The 15180-nt window shown below is 37.4% G+C and overlaps 2 protein-coding genes across 2 annotated transcripts; one reads left to right on the top strand and one right to left on the bottom strand.

Moving 5' to 3' along the window:
- Positions 1 to 562: 562 nt before the first annotated feature.
- On the bottom strand, positions 563 to 8823 carry LOC133878245 (uncharacterized). Its single transcript, XM_062316778.1, has 6 exons — positions 7617 to 8823; positions 5392 to 5447; positions 5064 to 5294; positions 1570 to 1861; positions 1269 to 1465; positions 563 to 1152 (listed from the first exon to the last, which is right to left on the bottom strand). The coding sequence occupies exons 1-6, from the start codon at positions 8685 to 8687 to the stop codon at positions 999 to 1001; spliced, it is 2001 nt and encodes a 666-aa protein (XP_062172762.1). The 5' UTR covers positions 8688 to 8823; the 3' UTR covers positions 563 to 998.
- Positions 8824 to 11460: 2637 nt separating this feature from the next.
- On the top strand, positions 11461 to 14804 carry LOC133852282 (uncharacterized). Its single transcript, XM_062289049.1, has 3 exons — positions 11461 to 11597; positions 13639 to 14014; positions 14106 to 14804. The coding sequence occupies exons 2-3, from the start codon at positions 13919 to 13921 to the stop codon at positions 14715 to 14717; spliced, it is 708 nt and encodes a 235-aa protein (XP_062145033.1). The 5' UTR covers positions 11461 to 11597; positions 13639 to 13918; the 3' UTR covers positions 14718 to 14804.
- The last annotated feature ends 376 nt before the right edge of the window (positions 14805 to 15180 follow it).

Here is a 15180-nt window from a genome sequence, read left to right as displayed (position 1 = left end):
GCACCATACCACCAGATCACTCCAACCATTCCTCAACATACATCATGCTGCAAAGACAATACTCCTTAGATCTTCCTGCATGTCCTTCTTGATTACTTTGTATTTATTTAATCTTTCACACTTGTGTATATAATTGTGCTTTGAGGCACACAATCAATTAAGCAATCATTCAAAACACTTTTGTCCCTTTTCATATGTTTGGCTTGACATTTCTACGTTCTATGATGATTCCTCACTCTTCAGATATTTCGTTATTGTATTAGTATAGGATTATATTGTTCTAAACCGGATTATTTAGGCCTATGCCTGTAATTATTTCGAAATAAATTCTGGTTATCAAACATCACCTTTCTTTTTTTGTTTAAAAAAAAGAAATGGTGGTCTTACACAAGCTTTCTAAATGGAATTCTGTAAGAGTGCTCTGTATTTTTGATTGCAAGTGTTGATGTGCTTCTGTGAGTACTTTCTCCTTTGATGCAGTAAAAGTTGAGTTATGTACTACATTTGATTACAAGTTGTAGTCTATATTTGAAAGGCGGAACATCACATAGAATTAGACTACTTGGATAAGATATTGAATTTTTGTAAATAGCATAATCCCTTTGAATTGAGTAGGTTCCAAATTTTTTGGCTTAAATCATCCGTTGAGTTGACATTGTCCTCATCAATGTAAAGACAAAGTTACATACAGAACTGGTAGATTGGTAGGTCTTGAAAGCACAAACTCAATGTTGAAGCATGCATGTCACAGTGTGCTTCAATTATCCAACTTATTTTTCGTATTTTCTTAGCATGACTATTGCGTGAGGCCTCCGTATGGAGTGGAGTCGAAATGTAGAAAGAATTCAAAATTTAATATATATATATATATATATATATATATATATATATATCTCTCTCTCTCGCTAATTGGGGAACCTATCACACGGCATCTCGAATATATCTTCTTTTTTACAATGTTGAAATAATGTCCGAGAGGGGTGGGTACGCAGTGGTAGTCAAGAGTTTAGGGACCAATTGTAGTCCTGGTACACAATATTTATAGGGCCCCCGTCGCCCAAAAGATGTGTCAAGAGACCAGCCTTAGTTGCATCCAAGTAATTGAGGATCCACTTGAGTATTTCTTTCTCATTTCCAAAATCCACATTTAACCTGAGCAAATAGCAATGCATGATGGGGGAAAGTTATTATATGTCAAGGAACCAAAATGTAACTAGTTGTAGTACGTATATACGTAGGTTAAGCTAGAGGACTTTTACGACTCTTACCACTTGATGATTCTGGTGAGATACACAGTCCTCTTCTCCAAGTCCACCTCCATTCCATCACCCTCGAAGAACTCTCTCGCACCACTTCTTAATTCGCCTTCAACTCCTCGAGCTGAGAAGAACCTCACTCTCGGGCTTGACCTTGTCCCGTTACACAGCCCAAAGTGAACCAACGGGTTTACTTTAGCAACAGCAAGCTGCCATATATAATCAGAAAATCAAGAAACTAATCAAAGCTACACGATCGAGTTGCTCAATAGTCAATAGTCGCTCAATTAAATTTATTTGTCAAATTGCTTACCTCCAAACGCTTGTCTCCAGAGCTTAAGGACTTGAGCAAGGAGTAAGGGGGTCTCCTGTTGTTTCTGAGGATCCCGTGGTTAATTGTATTAAGAGAATAGGGATACCCTCCGACCACATATTGGAAATCAGAAAAGAAGAATCTCCTATCGATTACACCCTCTGGGCAGCCTATTCTGATTACAGCATGCATGACCATGGCATTGTATAAGTTCAGAAAGAAGGCTAGCTTCTCATTTTCAGTGAGACCTAGGAGGTCTACCCGGTGAAGTTCTTGAGCCAAGTTTACATACCTGCAGTAGTTGAGACATTAAGCAAGAAAAACTATTCTTAGACAGCTTAATTCTATTTCAATTGTACATAACTCATAAAATAATATAAGTACATTGAAAGGATTGCGACTGCGACAGGGGCGACCGATCAAAATTTTTTACACTAGCTCCCAAAGAAGGTGGCACATCAAAATTGTTAAAAAAAAGAAAGAAAGAAGAAAGAAGCTATTCTTGTAGGTAAAAATGATATATATTTTAATAAACACCTCAGAAACAAATATACAGTGCAGGAGGTAAACAACAGAGATACTGAAAAGAAAAAAGAAACAAAGGAAAAATCATAACTAAAATTCATAGGGAGATCTAAAAATGAAATGAAGGGAAAGCAATAAGAACGGCATTGATGGAAATGATAAAACAGTTTGTAATGATGAAGTTCACTCCCATCAGTTAATGCACACTGTGTCAAATTCAAGACCTTTGTAGTGAAACATAAAAATCAAAGAAGGTGACCCACACTAAGAAAACATCTCATGTTCAGATCAAATAAAGTAGGTCTTCAAGTTTTTTTTTTTTTTGTTTTTTTTTTGACTAGTGAATAGAGATTTGAGGTTAATTTGGAAAAGAGTTGAAATTGAACAGTTATGATAAATATCTGGAGACTATGGAAGTGACGAAAAGTAGCTATTAAATGGAGACGTAGAAACAGAAAAGGTAACTATCAAAATCAAACAGGCAGCCATTTTACAGACAAGGAAAATGCATGAAAAATGGGATAGGCACGAAGACGGTACAAGTATTAAAGCAGTTTTAAAAATTCCAGAGGCAGAAACACGGAACAAAGGAGCAATAAAGGCTATAGAAGCTCACCAAGCTTGACAGAATCTTGGTAAGCCAAGGGTGACAGTAAAAGGTGATGCTATATTGTCTATCTTTTGTGTTTACTGTTAAATCACCACTTATCCCAAAAGTTTAAGCTGATAGGAAGAGGTAAATTTAATCATTTAATCAATATTTTATCACTTCCCCTCATGTGTGGGTTCAGACTTCCTTTTAATAAGTGAGGCCCAACGCGTGAAATATTTAATTGAAATGGAAAGTAAATGACGGAGTCAAGGTTTGAACTCAGGACATTTGGCTTTGATACTATGTTAAATCACTACTTATCCCAAAAGCTTAAACTGATAGGAAGAGGTAAATTTAATTATTTAATCAATACTTTAACATTTGCAGGTACAAGAAGAGGCTAAAGGAGAGTATTTGCTTTCATATTTATATCCATTTTTTTCCCAAATTATAAAAGCATGCAAAGGAAGAGCTAGTTTTGCAACTAATTATCAATATAGGAAAAAAGAAAAGAAAAAAAAGGACAGACATATTTATAATGGCCATAAAATCTAAGAATAGTTTGGTCTTATTAGCACTACTGCAATTAGTAAATCATAAAATCAGAGAGAACGGATTGAACTGAAATGAGAGGAGAGATTATACGTTCAATGTTTGATGTATGGTTTATCACTTAATCAATGTCAAGAGTTTAAAGGAGTCATATAGCTGAATGATCGTGAACACTGGTATGATCTTATTCGGGAATGTTGGCACATAGTCCTAACTATCATGTTCCAGGGGCTCAAATCCCATATCAAGTGGTCAAATGATTTAAAGAGCACCAACTGAAGAGATGGGCTACAACCAAAATTCAAAGGTGAAGTGAGTCACTTAGTGCTGGTGCAGCAAGGTACCTATGTAGAGATTTCCTATCAACAATAAGTCTTACTTCCTTGGCTATGGACAAAGCAATTCAATATGGAGGCCTTAGTTCCAGAACCAATGCTCTGAACTCGGACAGAAAATTTGGTAGCAAATTTATACTTGTTTGAAATGAGATTCCTTGACTGGCTTTCCAATCTCAACTAGACCCAAATGTTGGCTTCAATAAAATAGACCACCCTCCTCCTCTAGCTTCAAGCAAAAATTGAATGGAACTTTGGACATAAAACGATCTACTCACAGAGATACAGCTATTGGGCTTTATCAGACAAATTTAATATAAGTGGAAACTAATGGTGAAAAACATTGACAGTCCTGTCTGACCAAAATAACTGGGTTAAGCAAAGCTAAAGTCATTGCAGCCACAGGTGAAGCAGATTAGAGCAGTAAAGAATTTTTATCTACAAAGGATATTTATATGGTTGGGAGAGAATGATTCTCCTGGAGTTTCCAAGGCTGGAGGGCCATGAAAGGGATACATATGCTCCTGCCACTGTCCATCCTAGTACCATGCTCATTTAGGGACTATGGGCACTATGGTATCGCAAACATGCCAACATCTTAAATATTTTCATGTGGTTATGCTTTCATACCCCAATGAAATGAAGAGAGAAGAATTTTAGTTTAGTGTTATAGTTTCCATCTTAAAATTTTGTCCAACTTATTTTGTGTAAGAATATTAATTAAATAATTAAATTTATCATTTTCTACCAATTTAAACTTCTATAATAACTGGTGATTTAACATAGTATTAGAGCAAATGTTTTAAGTCTAGTTCTACTATTCACTCCTCATTTTAATTAAATATTCTATGTTTTGGACCTCACTTGTTGAGAGAGAGTTCGAGCTTACATGTGAGGAGGAGTGTGAGAATATTAATTATATGATTAAATTCACTATTTCCTATAAACTTAAACTTTTTGATAATTAGTTGTTTAACATTCTGATTGTACTACATAGATTGACTGGTGTTTGTATGTAAATTGTATACAATAATTTCTTCTTTTTATTTATTTATTTATTTATCTATTTTGCATGATTCAGTAATCTTCCATTTTGTACTTGTCCATTTTATCTCCAACAAGTAGTTGTATATGCTTATATATCAGTCATCTTGGTCATTTCTGCAGCTCATTTGCATACAATGGCGCAAAGTAAGCCCAAAGATAGGGCATATTAACTTGTTGAAGAGACTGATACAGCACATCCACCAACTGGTTAAGAAAATAATTTTCCTCTCCATTTTGGTGGTAGGTGATTTATGGAAGGGTATTTTCCTAATTTGAAACATTAGTAACAACAGGCTTCACACTTCTAAGAAAGGGAAGGTATTTTCCTAATTTGAAACTAAAAATTGATAATAGAAGGTGATCACTCAATAACTTCCGAGTACCAAAGATCAAAATGGAATTGTGGATGGAGTAGATTAAATCCATGGGAATATCAAGTGTACCTCCGAAATTCCTCGCTTTTGCTGATGCCCACATAATCAACGTGGTGCCTATCATCAGAGGCATAGGACTCCAGTATGGCAGACATTATCTTGGCAAGCCTTTGGCCAATCATAGCCACAGGCTTGGGATCACTGTCGTTTATAGATCCTCGGAAATTGAAGCATTTCGGAATAAAGGGTTCATGCTCAAGGAAACGATAAAAATGGTTCCCATCTTCAAAAATATTTTCCCTACACAAATATGTAACCAATAATGGAACTTGAGTAGGACAGAAAAGGTATAGCATTAAGTATTTAGTTTCACTCAGCGCAGAAGAAATGTTCTTACCCAAAAACGTGATTGATGAAATGCTTCCTGGCCAGCTGCCTTCCAATGTCAACAGCCTACATTTGTTGTCATATATAATTCATTGTTACATTCATGAAGGAGAGAAACTTAGGGATGATCCAAACAGTTTTCCTTTCTTCTTTAGAGAATGATTGACAAGGAAAGCGCATTAATTGAAGATGCAGAGTTCAAAAGAAAATGCACTAAGAAGGGAAAAAAAACGTTATGAATATTGCACATTCGACCATTAGGGCATGTCACAAAAATGGGAACCACTTACTGAATTTGCTCTGTACTCAAACAAAGTCAAGAATATTGCATTCATCCAAAAAAAAAAAAAATGAGTCAAGAATTTTGCACATTCCACCATTATAATTTATATGTCTGTTAAGGTTTGTGGACATACTTTAACCCAGAGATTACTGAATTTGCTCTGTACTCAAATAAAGCAAGCATCCTAAACTTGCAAGAGTATGCCTTAGTCCCAGTTCAGTAGAGTGGTTCGAATTTTATTCATTATGTAGTATTATTAACAGCCCCCCCATTCTAGCATTTTAGCAAAAATTATAAAGTAAACTGTAGAGCAATTAAATAAAGAAGCTAGAAACTTTTTGCAGACAAAAAAGAAGAAGAATATTTGCCGTAAGATAGGACGATTAGGTGCATCATGATTCCTAATCATTATAGACCTCTCTCTCTCGCCATTGCTGAGGCAAACAAGCGGAGAATCACTCAAGAAACCTACAAATCACTAATTTTAAATGCTATCTGCGAACTTCATCGTAAAAGCAAATAAAAAACTAAAAAATGATTAATTTCAACAATTTTTGTCCATTAATTTTTATCAGGGTGTAACTTGAGTATATTCCCGCGCAATGGATGTCAACAATAAGAGCATAATTTTTAGAATTCACCAAAGACAAATTTTCATAATAGCTAAAAGAAAGTTAAACCAAAAATTCAGAATTTATTGCGACATATGTTCCTGATTCCGGTTTCAAACGAAATTGGGGGCCCCAGAAAGCGCGGAAATTAGGCCCTTCAAAACTATCAATTACTTTTTCGCGGGATGGGTGGGAAGGAGCCAACAATTAAGAGTGCCCGGGACCCATCCAACATCAATTCATGGCTTTCAGCCTTTCAAGCCGTGAATGTATCATTCAAACTCGTTCGGTTGACATGGTGAAAAGGGTGGGCAACGACTCGGGTAACGTGGTCCATATATTATTAATTCCTAGTCCTAGAGAATTAAAAATTACTCCATCCAGATTCCAAGTTGAAAATCAGGAGCGTCACGAATGGAAATTAATCCAAGACAGTGGACCCGGTTACAGACTCATTACAATAACACCCACTAACAAACTTTTCCTATTTACTCATTTTAGGTAGTAAATCAATTCTTCATCATCATAAGAGGTTGGCCTCATAATTTCATTGCACATCATCCGATTAGCAACTAAATAATCACCTCCAACGCTCATCTAAATTCTATAAAAAGTAATGCTAGAAGCTATATTTATATTATACAATTATTTCACAATGGTGTTATTACAATTTTTAATTACAATTAATCTAAACGGAAGTTGTAACTGTCACGTAGGTATAGTGAAATAATAGTAAAATAAAAGTTTTTAACAATATTTTTTTATTTTTTGTTTTGAAAAGTATTCTAATATGAAATAAAAGTTAAAAGTAATTTAAAATATTTTGTGTTTTGAATTTTTAGCTAATATTTTTGTTTTGAAACAGGAAAAAAAATAAAAATAAAAATAAAAATCCCAAATTAAAGATATTTGACAAAAGGATTGCCGGCAGTGCCAAAAATGTCATAGCAATTAAAAATAATATTTATTGCCTCTTATGTACTCCGATGAATGAATTTTATTTATTTTTTATTCTACTCCAATGAATTAATTAAGTTAATCACTTGTCTCCTTTCCGTAAACGAGGTTGTTATCCACGGTTATTATGCCGCCCCGCATGATGGTCATCATTAATGTCGCCTAAACTTTCTTGGTCTCCGAAAAAGGAAAAGGGTATAATCGTCATCCTAGCTTGAGCTGGTATCCGCGACCCACGCAATCTAGGACTTGGAAATTCAACCAGCCTGAGCCAGCAAGAAAAAGTCAAAAACAAAAACTCTAACGCACAGTATACCCAATGGTGTGGCTGCCTTAATCATCGTAGATGGGAAATCATCTACGGTTGAGTGCGAGTGTACGTACCTTCTTGCGGCCGCAGTCCAAGTGGTGAATCAACACCTCCACCATCTCGCTCCCGGAGAAGCAGTTTTTCACCATCTTCATCTTCATCAGACGGTCCTGAATGGGCAATCTCTGACGCAAAACCCTGACGATCCCGACCATCTCGTCCGCCCATTCGTCCTCGATATCGTCAAATCCATAAACAGGCGGTGCAGGCGCATCGTCGGGACATTTGCTCCCTAGCATCTCCTTCAATCTCCGGTCAAATCCGCCACTGTTCCTCAGAGAGTTCAACGCCACCAGGCCCCCAAACAGCTTCTCGTTGAAGAATATTTGCGGTACGGACGAGCTCCCAGTCCTCTCTTCGAGCTCCTTCTCTCTCTGAGGGTACACGTCGACGTTAATTTCAACGTATTTCAATCCCTTCTCGCGGAAGAACTTCCGGACAGCTGTGCAGTCCCTGCAATCCGACCGAGAGAAGAAGCTGATTCGGCCTTTGAGTTCGACGTTGCTCTTGACCTTCACGACCACCTTCATCCCCGAGAGATCGAACTCGGTCACGCCGCCCGATTTCGCCGTCGTATTCGAAGCGTCTGCGTTGTTGTTGTTCTCCTTCAGAGAAGACAGTCGCTTCACGATCGCCGCCGAGAAGCTGCTGCTCCTCTCGCGGATGAACTTCCCGATGGCCGGCATGTCCACGGACAACGACTGCGAGCGCTGGAACGAGACCTCCGCGTTTGAAGAAGAATGGCCTGGGGGGGCCTCAGGCCTCGGGAGCTGTGAATGAGGTCGATGGATCGCTGCGTCGTCGCTCATTTTGTTCGAACCGAGCGAGTCGTGGCTGGACTTGTCGGTCATCGACGACGACGTTTCGCTGATGTCGTCGCGATATTCTTCTTCTTCTTCTTCTTGGGGGTGCGGTATTTCCTTCACCTCGCCCTGGATCTCTATCTCGGAGAATTCGTCATCTTTTCCTTTATCATTCTTATTCGAAATGGAATGATTCTCGGAATCATTTAATTCCTGATCAACCTTTATGGGATTCTCTTTCGATTGTTTGTTTTCGGATTGGTCCACGTTTGATGACTCCATTCCTCTTTCTCGAAGAAGTGAAAAACCAAAACAGAAAACGAAAAAAAAAATCTTAAGGAGAGGGAAGCATATGTGAGTGGAGAAAGGCGAAAAGGAATGAGAGAGCGATGGAGTCGGGGGGGGGGGGAGGGGGGGGGTTTATCTCATGGAGTAAAATGAGGGGCTAGATTAATGGAAGGGAGTGGAATTTGTATTATTTTTTTATTTTCAAAAATCGTAATTAGAAAAACTGAAAGAAAAAACAAGAAGAGGTCAAAAGCATTGAGACAGAGAGGATCTTTTTGCTTGCTTTTAAAGGGCTCGGTCAGCCGGCGGCCCACGCCAATTCCAAACAATATATCGGGCCCCACTTTTATCGTATTTTACGGGTTCAAATTGGCAGAACCGGACGAACATACCCCTACGACCCAAGTCATATTTAAAATGCTAAGGCCTAATAAGGGAGGGTGTCTTTTGTAATTTGGAAATGGCGCTAATCTAGGGTCATCTGACTGGGTAGGAAGTAGTTTGTTTAGGTTGACCCGGCTAGAGTCAAAGTGATATCCGATCCTCCAAGTGGCGGCACAATTGGTACCATCTCATTTTGGTTGACACGGGCCTCGGCTGATGAAACATCAATTATTTTATCATAATAATATTTAAATCCTACCTGCTCAGAAGAAATATATATATATATATATTCACACAAAATACTAGCTTATTTTGATCGAAATTATATGAGAAACAAATCTAGAGAACGCTACGTATCCTAATTCATGGTATTTGAGAGAGGGACATCTCATTCTAAAATCATTTTAAAAGTGAATATGCTCCCATTTACCCCTAGTGATTCTCATAATATCTTTCTTTTTTTTTAAAAAAAAAAAAAAAAAAAAAAAAATTATTAAAAAAGGGCAGGTGAAAGAGATTAATTGTGGCTATTTTTATTTGAGCGTAACTATAGTAGTACTTATTTATTGGGAACCGCACAAAATGGGCCTAGACGATAAAAACTGTTAGCGCTCCTTCAAATTCGACTGAACCGTAATATGACACAGTCCATCATAGTATCATTAAGAACCAAGATTCTCATGAGTTAAAAGAAAATAAAAATACAAAATAAACTATTCGTAACATGGATGAATGAGATTTGGTGGAGTTGTAGTTTTCCAAAAGGCAAGAAATTGAAGTGAATTTGAGAAGCAATCCAGGTCTATAATCACAGAGAAAGGCCCAAATGCTTGACAATGCTGTAAACAGCCCATTGGCAAACGGGCTTCGGCTGGTTTCTTTTTTTGATTAATTGGGCTGATTCTCTATCAAAAACCGCACCAAATTTCCTATCCAACTTATTATAAAACAGTTGCAAACTAACATATAAACGCTTAGTAATAATAATAATAATAAAACTTATAACTAAATGGACTACATCAGTAGCGGAGCCAGGATTTTAGTTTAAAGAGATAAAGATTAAAAAATGATTGTAGCTCATTTGAGTTTTTGCTCAATTCTAGGAAATCTTTTCACTGTTTATCTCATAGGCTTAAAAAACAAAACAAAAAAACAAAAAAAAGCTAAGTAATTTATCTGAATTATTAAACGGCATGAAGAAGAAAAATTTGACCGAATGAAAGAACTACGGTAAGAAGAATAATAATTTGACGGTTGTGCTATAAAAGATGAACTTCTTTTAGACTTTAGAAATTCTTTGAATTGCAATCGCAATCACAACTCAATGTCTTTAAGAGTCTGTTTAAATTTACGGTTTCAAAAAATACGATTTAAAAATAGCGATTTTAAAACGTTCAATTTTAAAATGCAATTTTTAAAAACACAGTTAAGCGTTTAGCAAAATAGTGTGTTTAGTAAAACACTTTTAAAATCACAGGTTAACTTTTAAAATAATGCATTTTTTTAATATAAAAATATATATCATTGTTTGTGATTTGAAAATGCAGTTTTTTCTACGTTTCCAAACTACAATCATTTAAAAATTGACTCCTCACTTTTTACATTTTAGTTTAAAATTACACTTTTTACTTGCAAAATCATTCTCCCAAACGAACTCTAAAATTGCATAGTGCAATTTGGTTTAGCAAATAGCAACTCAATGGCCATGGTATATTGGACCTGTTTGGTAACCCATTGCCTTTTTTCCCATTGCCTTTTTTCACATCACCAACAGTGACTTTTGGTGACAAGCCTCTGCCACGCTCAGACAAAGCCTGTGCTCTTCTTTGAATTTTCCTCCCGTTGAGGACTTGTCCTCCCGCCCAGAAAAGCTTCAGCAGAAACCATTTCCAATAACGTGCGCCCATCCCCTCTTCTCACCTTTTCCCTTTCGTTCTTCTCTCTGTGCAGGCCATCAACCCATCACGCCATCAACCCCTCTCCAGCTCTTCTCTCTCCTGTAAATTGATCTCCTCCCTCCATATCCCCTCAGTCACAGGCGGATAAAGGCTTATCATTTTCGAGCCAAACGCCATCCCAGCCATGCGCCTACATTCAGTCAACGGCCAGAAATTTCGGTACGGTACTGAACCGAGAGAGTCTCCAATCCTTCCTCACCTCTATCCCTTATTACCCCAACCACCAAATTAATTCCCCTATCAACTTAGGTCGACGGAAATCTACTTACAGATCTCCCCATCACCTCCCTAGCATCTGCTTTCTGCGCACTCTGAACGAGAGGTCTCAACCATCTCTTCATCCTACTCTGACCTCCGTATCAGCAAGAGTCCTACATAACTTGAGTCCCTTGCCCTCATTTGCAGCATGGGCAAGCAAAGGATCACGAGCACTACGAACGACAGTAAGAGGGAGTGGAGACGAAGAAGCTGCAATCCGGGGCGGGCCATCAACGGGACGAAGGGGAAACGGAGTTCTGCAAGACCTAGATTCGCAGGTCCAGTCACTAGATCCCGTAGCAAGGTAAGTTCCCCTATTATGTAGGGTTTCTATTTCTGGCAAGTTTCTGTGGGTGCTTGTCTTAGAGAAATTATACGTTCAGGTTTTCCATCATATCTTAAACTGCCTGTTGTGCCAAGTACTTAAACATGACAATTTCCTCTTCACTATGCTATTTTTAGTTTAATAGTTGAGTAAGAACAATTACAAACACAAACACAACAACTTAGATTTCCCTGTCAAAACCTATTTAATAATAACTGATGATTATCCTAAGCATTAATTATTATTATTATTGTAACACTGATTTTTGGCACCGAATATAATCGGATTTGGCCTCTAACCTTTGCACTGGCAGCAGGGAGAGTTGGAGCCTCATTAGTAAAACAATGGGATGATGAGGGCATCCAAATCCTTTATTTTTCCTTTTATTACTAAAGTGAATTTTGTTCTTCTTTGTCAACTTTTCTTTTGGTTTTGGGAGGTGCTTTGGATTTTCAAAGATTCCTGTCGAGAGAGAAAGCAAAAGTAAATCACACCATCACTTTGGGGAGGGGGGGGGGGGGGGGGGGGATTGCTCTGTTTTCTCTCTCTTTTCTCACATTTCGGTTTCTTTCCTTCCCTCCTTTTTCTTTTTCCTGTTGTGGGTTGTTTGTTTTTCCGGCTTTCTTTTCATCTCATGACTCTCATCCATGATTAATAATCTATGTTATGATAGGAGGAGTTTCTAACCAACTAAATAACCTTTGTGATCATGAGCTTTAATTTGCTGGTAAATTAATAAAACTCTGCGGTTTTGGTTATCAACTTCTCATAAATTGCTTGGGAATCTCCTTGTTAACTCGATCGTATTTTATTAATGGTAAAAAACATTGGAGAATCTTCGTTTACTTTTGAATTTAAAAATTTCAATGTAGGTGTTTGATATATCGTTCTTGGTTAACTAAACGGCTAATAAGTTAAATGTTTCTTATATTTATTTAAAATTCATAAAAATATACATATACCCTGAATTGAAATAGGAAAAAAAATCTTGAATGATAAAAACAGATGGAAAAATCACAATTGTGGATGTCAAATTTCACACGGACATTTAATATTGCAAGATGTTATATGCCTCAGTGAATCATGTTTCTTTAATATTGCAAGTTTTTATATCCCTCTAAGCTATTATGAGGCAGGGCTTGTTATTTTCATTGGTCTAACATGTTTGCCTTTTCCAAACAAATTACATGAAAGCATAGAAGTTAACTAATGAGCAATAATAACATCCACACCTGCTCTGGGGAGAGGGGGAAGGATTTGTTTCCAATTGTGAATGAAACATAGGGCATGGCTGCAATGTTATCGCAGTTGATAACTGACTTTCCCATGGGATTCGGGAGCCTCTCGCACAACTTTAAAAATCTTGAATGATAAAAACAAATAGGAAAAATTCATAAAAATATACATATATCGTTCTCTTGTTTTTTATTTTTCTTTTTTATTATATATATATATATATATATATATATAAAATATACACATTGCATTTTTTTGGAGGAACTTGCTGCAGTGACGGAAGTTTATAGTTTCTTGTTTAATACCTTTTTGTGTATTTAATCAAGAGGACAGAATGCAGTACTTTTATAACTTTTCATTTAATTTGTAATTTTAGTAATCTGCTTTAAGTAGCATATAAACTTGTTAATTAAATAGGTAATTTGACCATTTAAAAAAAAGGGTCATCCGATATTCTACACCCATTCGATTTTCTGCGAATTTGTGGTTTGCTAAAATAGGGCCATGCTATCCTGCTTTAATCTTTATTTTTATAAATTACTGTGATGCACGTTATTTTATTGGGTGGTTCTTACATTATATGAATGTTATATTGGGTACTACTATCTTGCTTAAGTTTGATGACTATGCTTAGAGTTCAAATTTGTATTGGCCTTAACTACATGACATTCAGACGGCTTGAAAATTTAATGCTATCATATTTTCATATGTGTAAGTTCATAGCATATTATTTAAGCTTCTGATTTTCACATATGCAAAAAATGTGTTATTTACACTCATATAGATGAACAATATCGGTACCCCCCCGAAAATCTCCAAGGAAGCACCATGCTAAGGGTTTGAGTCAGCCCAAGGCCCCACCCGCTGTATGGTCTCGGGAAAATGAGGAACACTTGATCTTCATTCTGCTAGGGTTAGCCCAAAAAGGAGTTAGGCCTTCATTCGGTAGCCACGTGAACAAAATCACCGATGACCTCAACAATCGTATCGACAATTGTCGTTACACCACCCGACAAGTGACTAATAAAATAGGAGGCTTAAAACAATGTCACAAAGATTTCACTATGCTCCTTAGCGGGAAGGTGGGTACAGGCTTTGGTTGGGACCACACGACAAACACGGTCACCAATAGCGATGACAAGTGGGAGCAACTGAAATTTGTAAGCATCAACAAATTTTTTTCTTATAAATTTCATATTAAATATTTCATTACTAACTAACGAATTGCTTCATGTTTTGTTTGTTTTGAAGGAGTTTGGTGCGGATAAATATTACAAATTCAAGTACAACCCGCCGCGCCTCTTCCCATTGTTGACCTCCATATTTACGGGATCGTATGCCACGGGAGAGTTAGCTCACGCCAGCACACAGGATCCGCCAGACACTGATGACGAACGCGGCGATGACAACCCGTTGCTTGACCTAAATAATCCATGTGCCGTGATCGACTTGGAAGAGCTTGACATGCCCCGCCCTGGCATGAGGATGCCACCAAACAAGGGTAAGCGCCGTGCAACACCCCTCAATTCCTCCCGGAGCAGCAAGCGTACTAACACGACCACTGAGGAATTGGAAGTTGGGAAAATGTCTGGTGAATGGTCGGAAATGAAGAGAGAATTTGACTTGCTTAATTGCAAGTTAAAGACAGCCAAAGGGTCATCCGCTACTAGTAAACAAGATATAATCGCAGAGGCGATGTCGGTCCTGAACGATGTGGCGGCTGAGCATCCTGTGACGGAGGAAAATTATTGGAGGGCTGCCAATTCCTTCACCGACAGGACAAAGGCAAGGGTATTCATCGGCATGGACCCGATTAAAAGGGTGGGATGGGTCATGCGAGGGATTAATATGAAGGATCTGTGATTTCGCACTTTCGTTATCTAGTTGTTGTGCTAATCCTTTAGATATTTTCAGACTATTGCTTTATGTTCTAGACATTGTCTTTATTTTAATTCCATCGACATTTTAATTAGCACTATTTATATATGTCAGTTGTTTTTTTCTTCTTAATATTTATATATTTGTAGTACTTTTGTTTTGTTGTGTCTGGAAAATATTTGACAGCATATGCTTTATGTTCTAATATTGGATCTGAATATTTTTCAACTATTGTCTAATGAACATCAGAGCTGCCAAAATGGATACCGCTGGACCATCAAGTTTTGAAAATCCAAATTGGGAGGACGAATTGGACGCATGTTCCGATTCTGATGCATCGTGGGGTGATGAGGATGATTCAGATAGAGAATCAATAGCATCGTCGCTTGGAAGCAATGATGACGCTTTTTTCAACGATCCCGAAACTGTAGAAGTTGAGTTACAGCTT

Source organism: Alnus glutinosa, chromosome 1 (genome assembly GCF_958979055.1).
Source record: "Alnus glutinosa chromosome 1, dhAlnGlut1.1, whole genome shotgun sequence".
NCBI classification, from domain to species: Eukaryota; Viridiplantae; Streptophyta; class Magnoliopsida; order Fagales; family Betulaceae; genus Alnus; species Alnus glutinosa.
Note: the sequence above shows the minus strand (reverse complement) of the source record. Positions and strands in the feature narration are given on the sequence as shown.

Coding starts and splice junctions, on each gene's coding strand:
- LOC133878245 (XM_062316778.1), bottom strand. CDS start 8,687: ATGGAGTCATCAAACGTGGACCAATCCGAAAACAAACAATCGAAAGAG. Junction 5,448..7,616: donor TGGACTGCGGCCGCAAGAAG/GTACGTACACTC, acceptor CAACAAATGTAG/GCTGTTGACATTGGAAGGCA. Junction 1,153..1,268: donor CTCACCAGAATCATCAAGTG/GTAAGAGTCGTA, acceptor CTATTTGCTCAG/GTTAAATGTGGATTTTGGAA.
- LOC133852282 (XM_062289049.1), top strand. CDS start 13,919: ATGCTCCTTAGCGGGAAGGTGGGTACAGGCTTTGGTTGGGACCACACG. Junction 14,015..14,105: donor AGTGGGAGCAACTGAAATTT/GTAAGCATCAAC, acceptor TTTGTTTTGAAG/GAGTTTGGTGCGGATAAATA.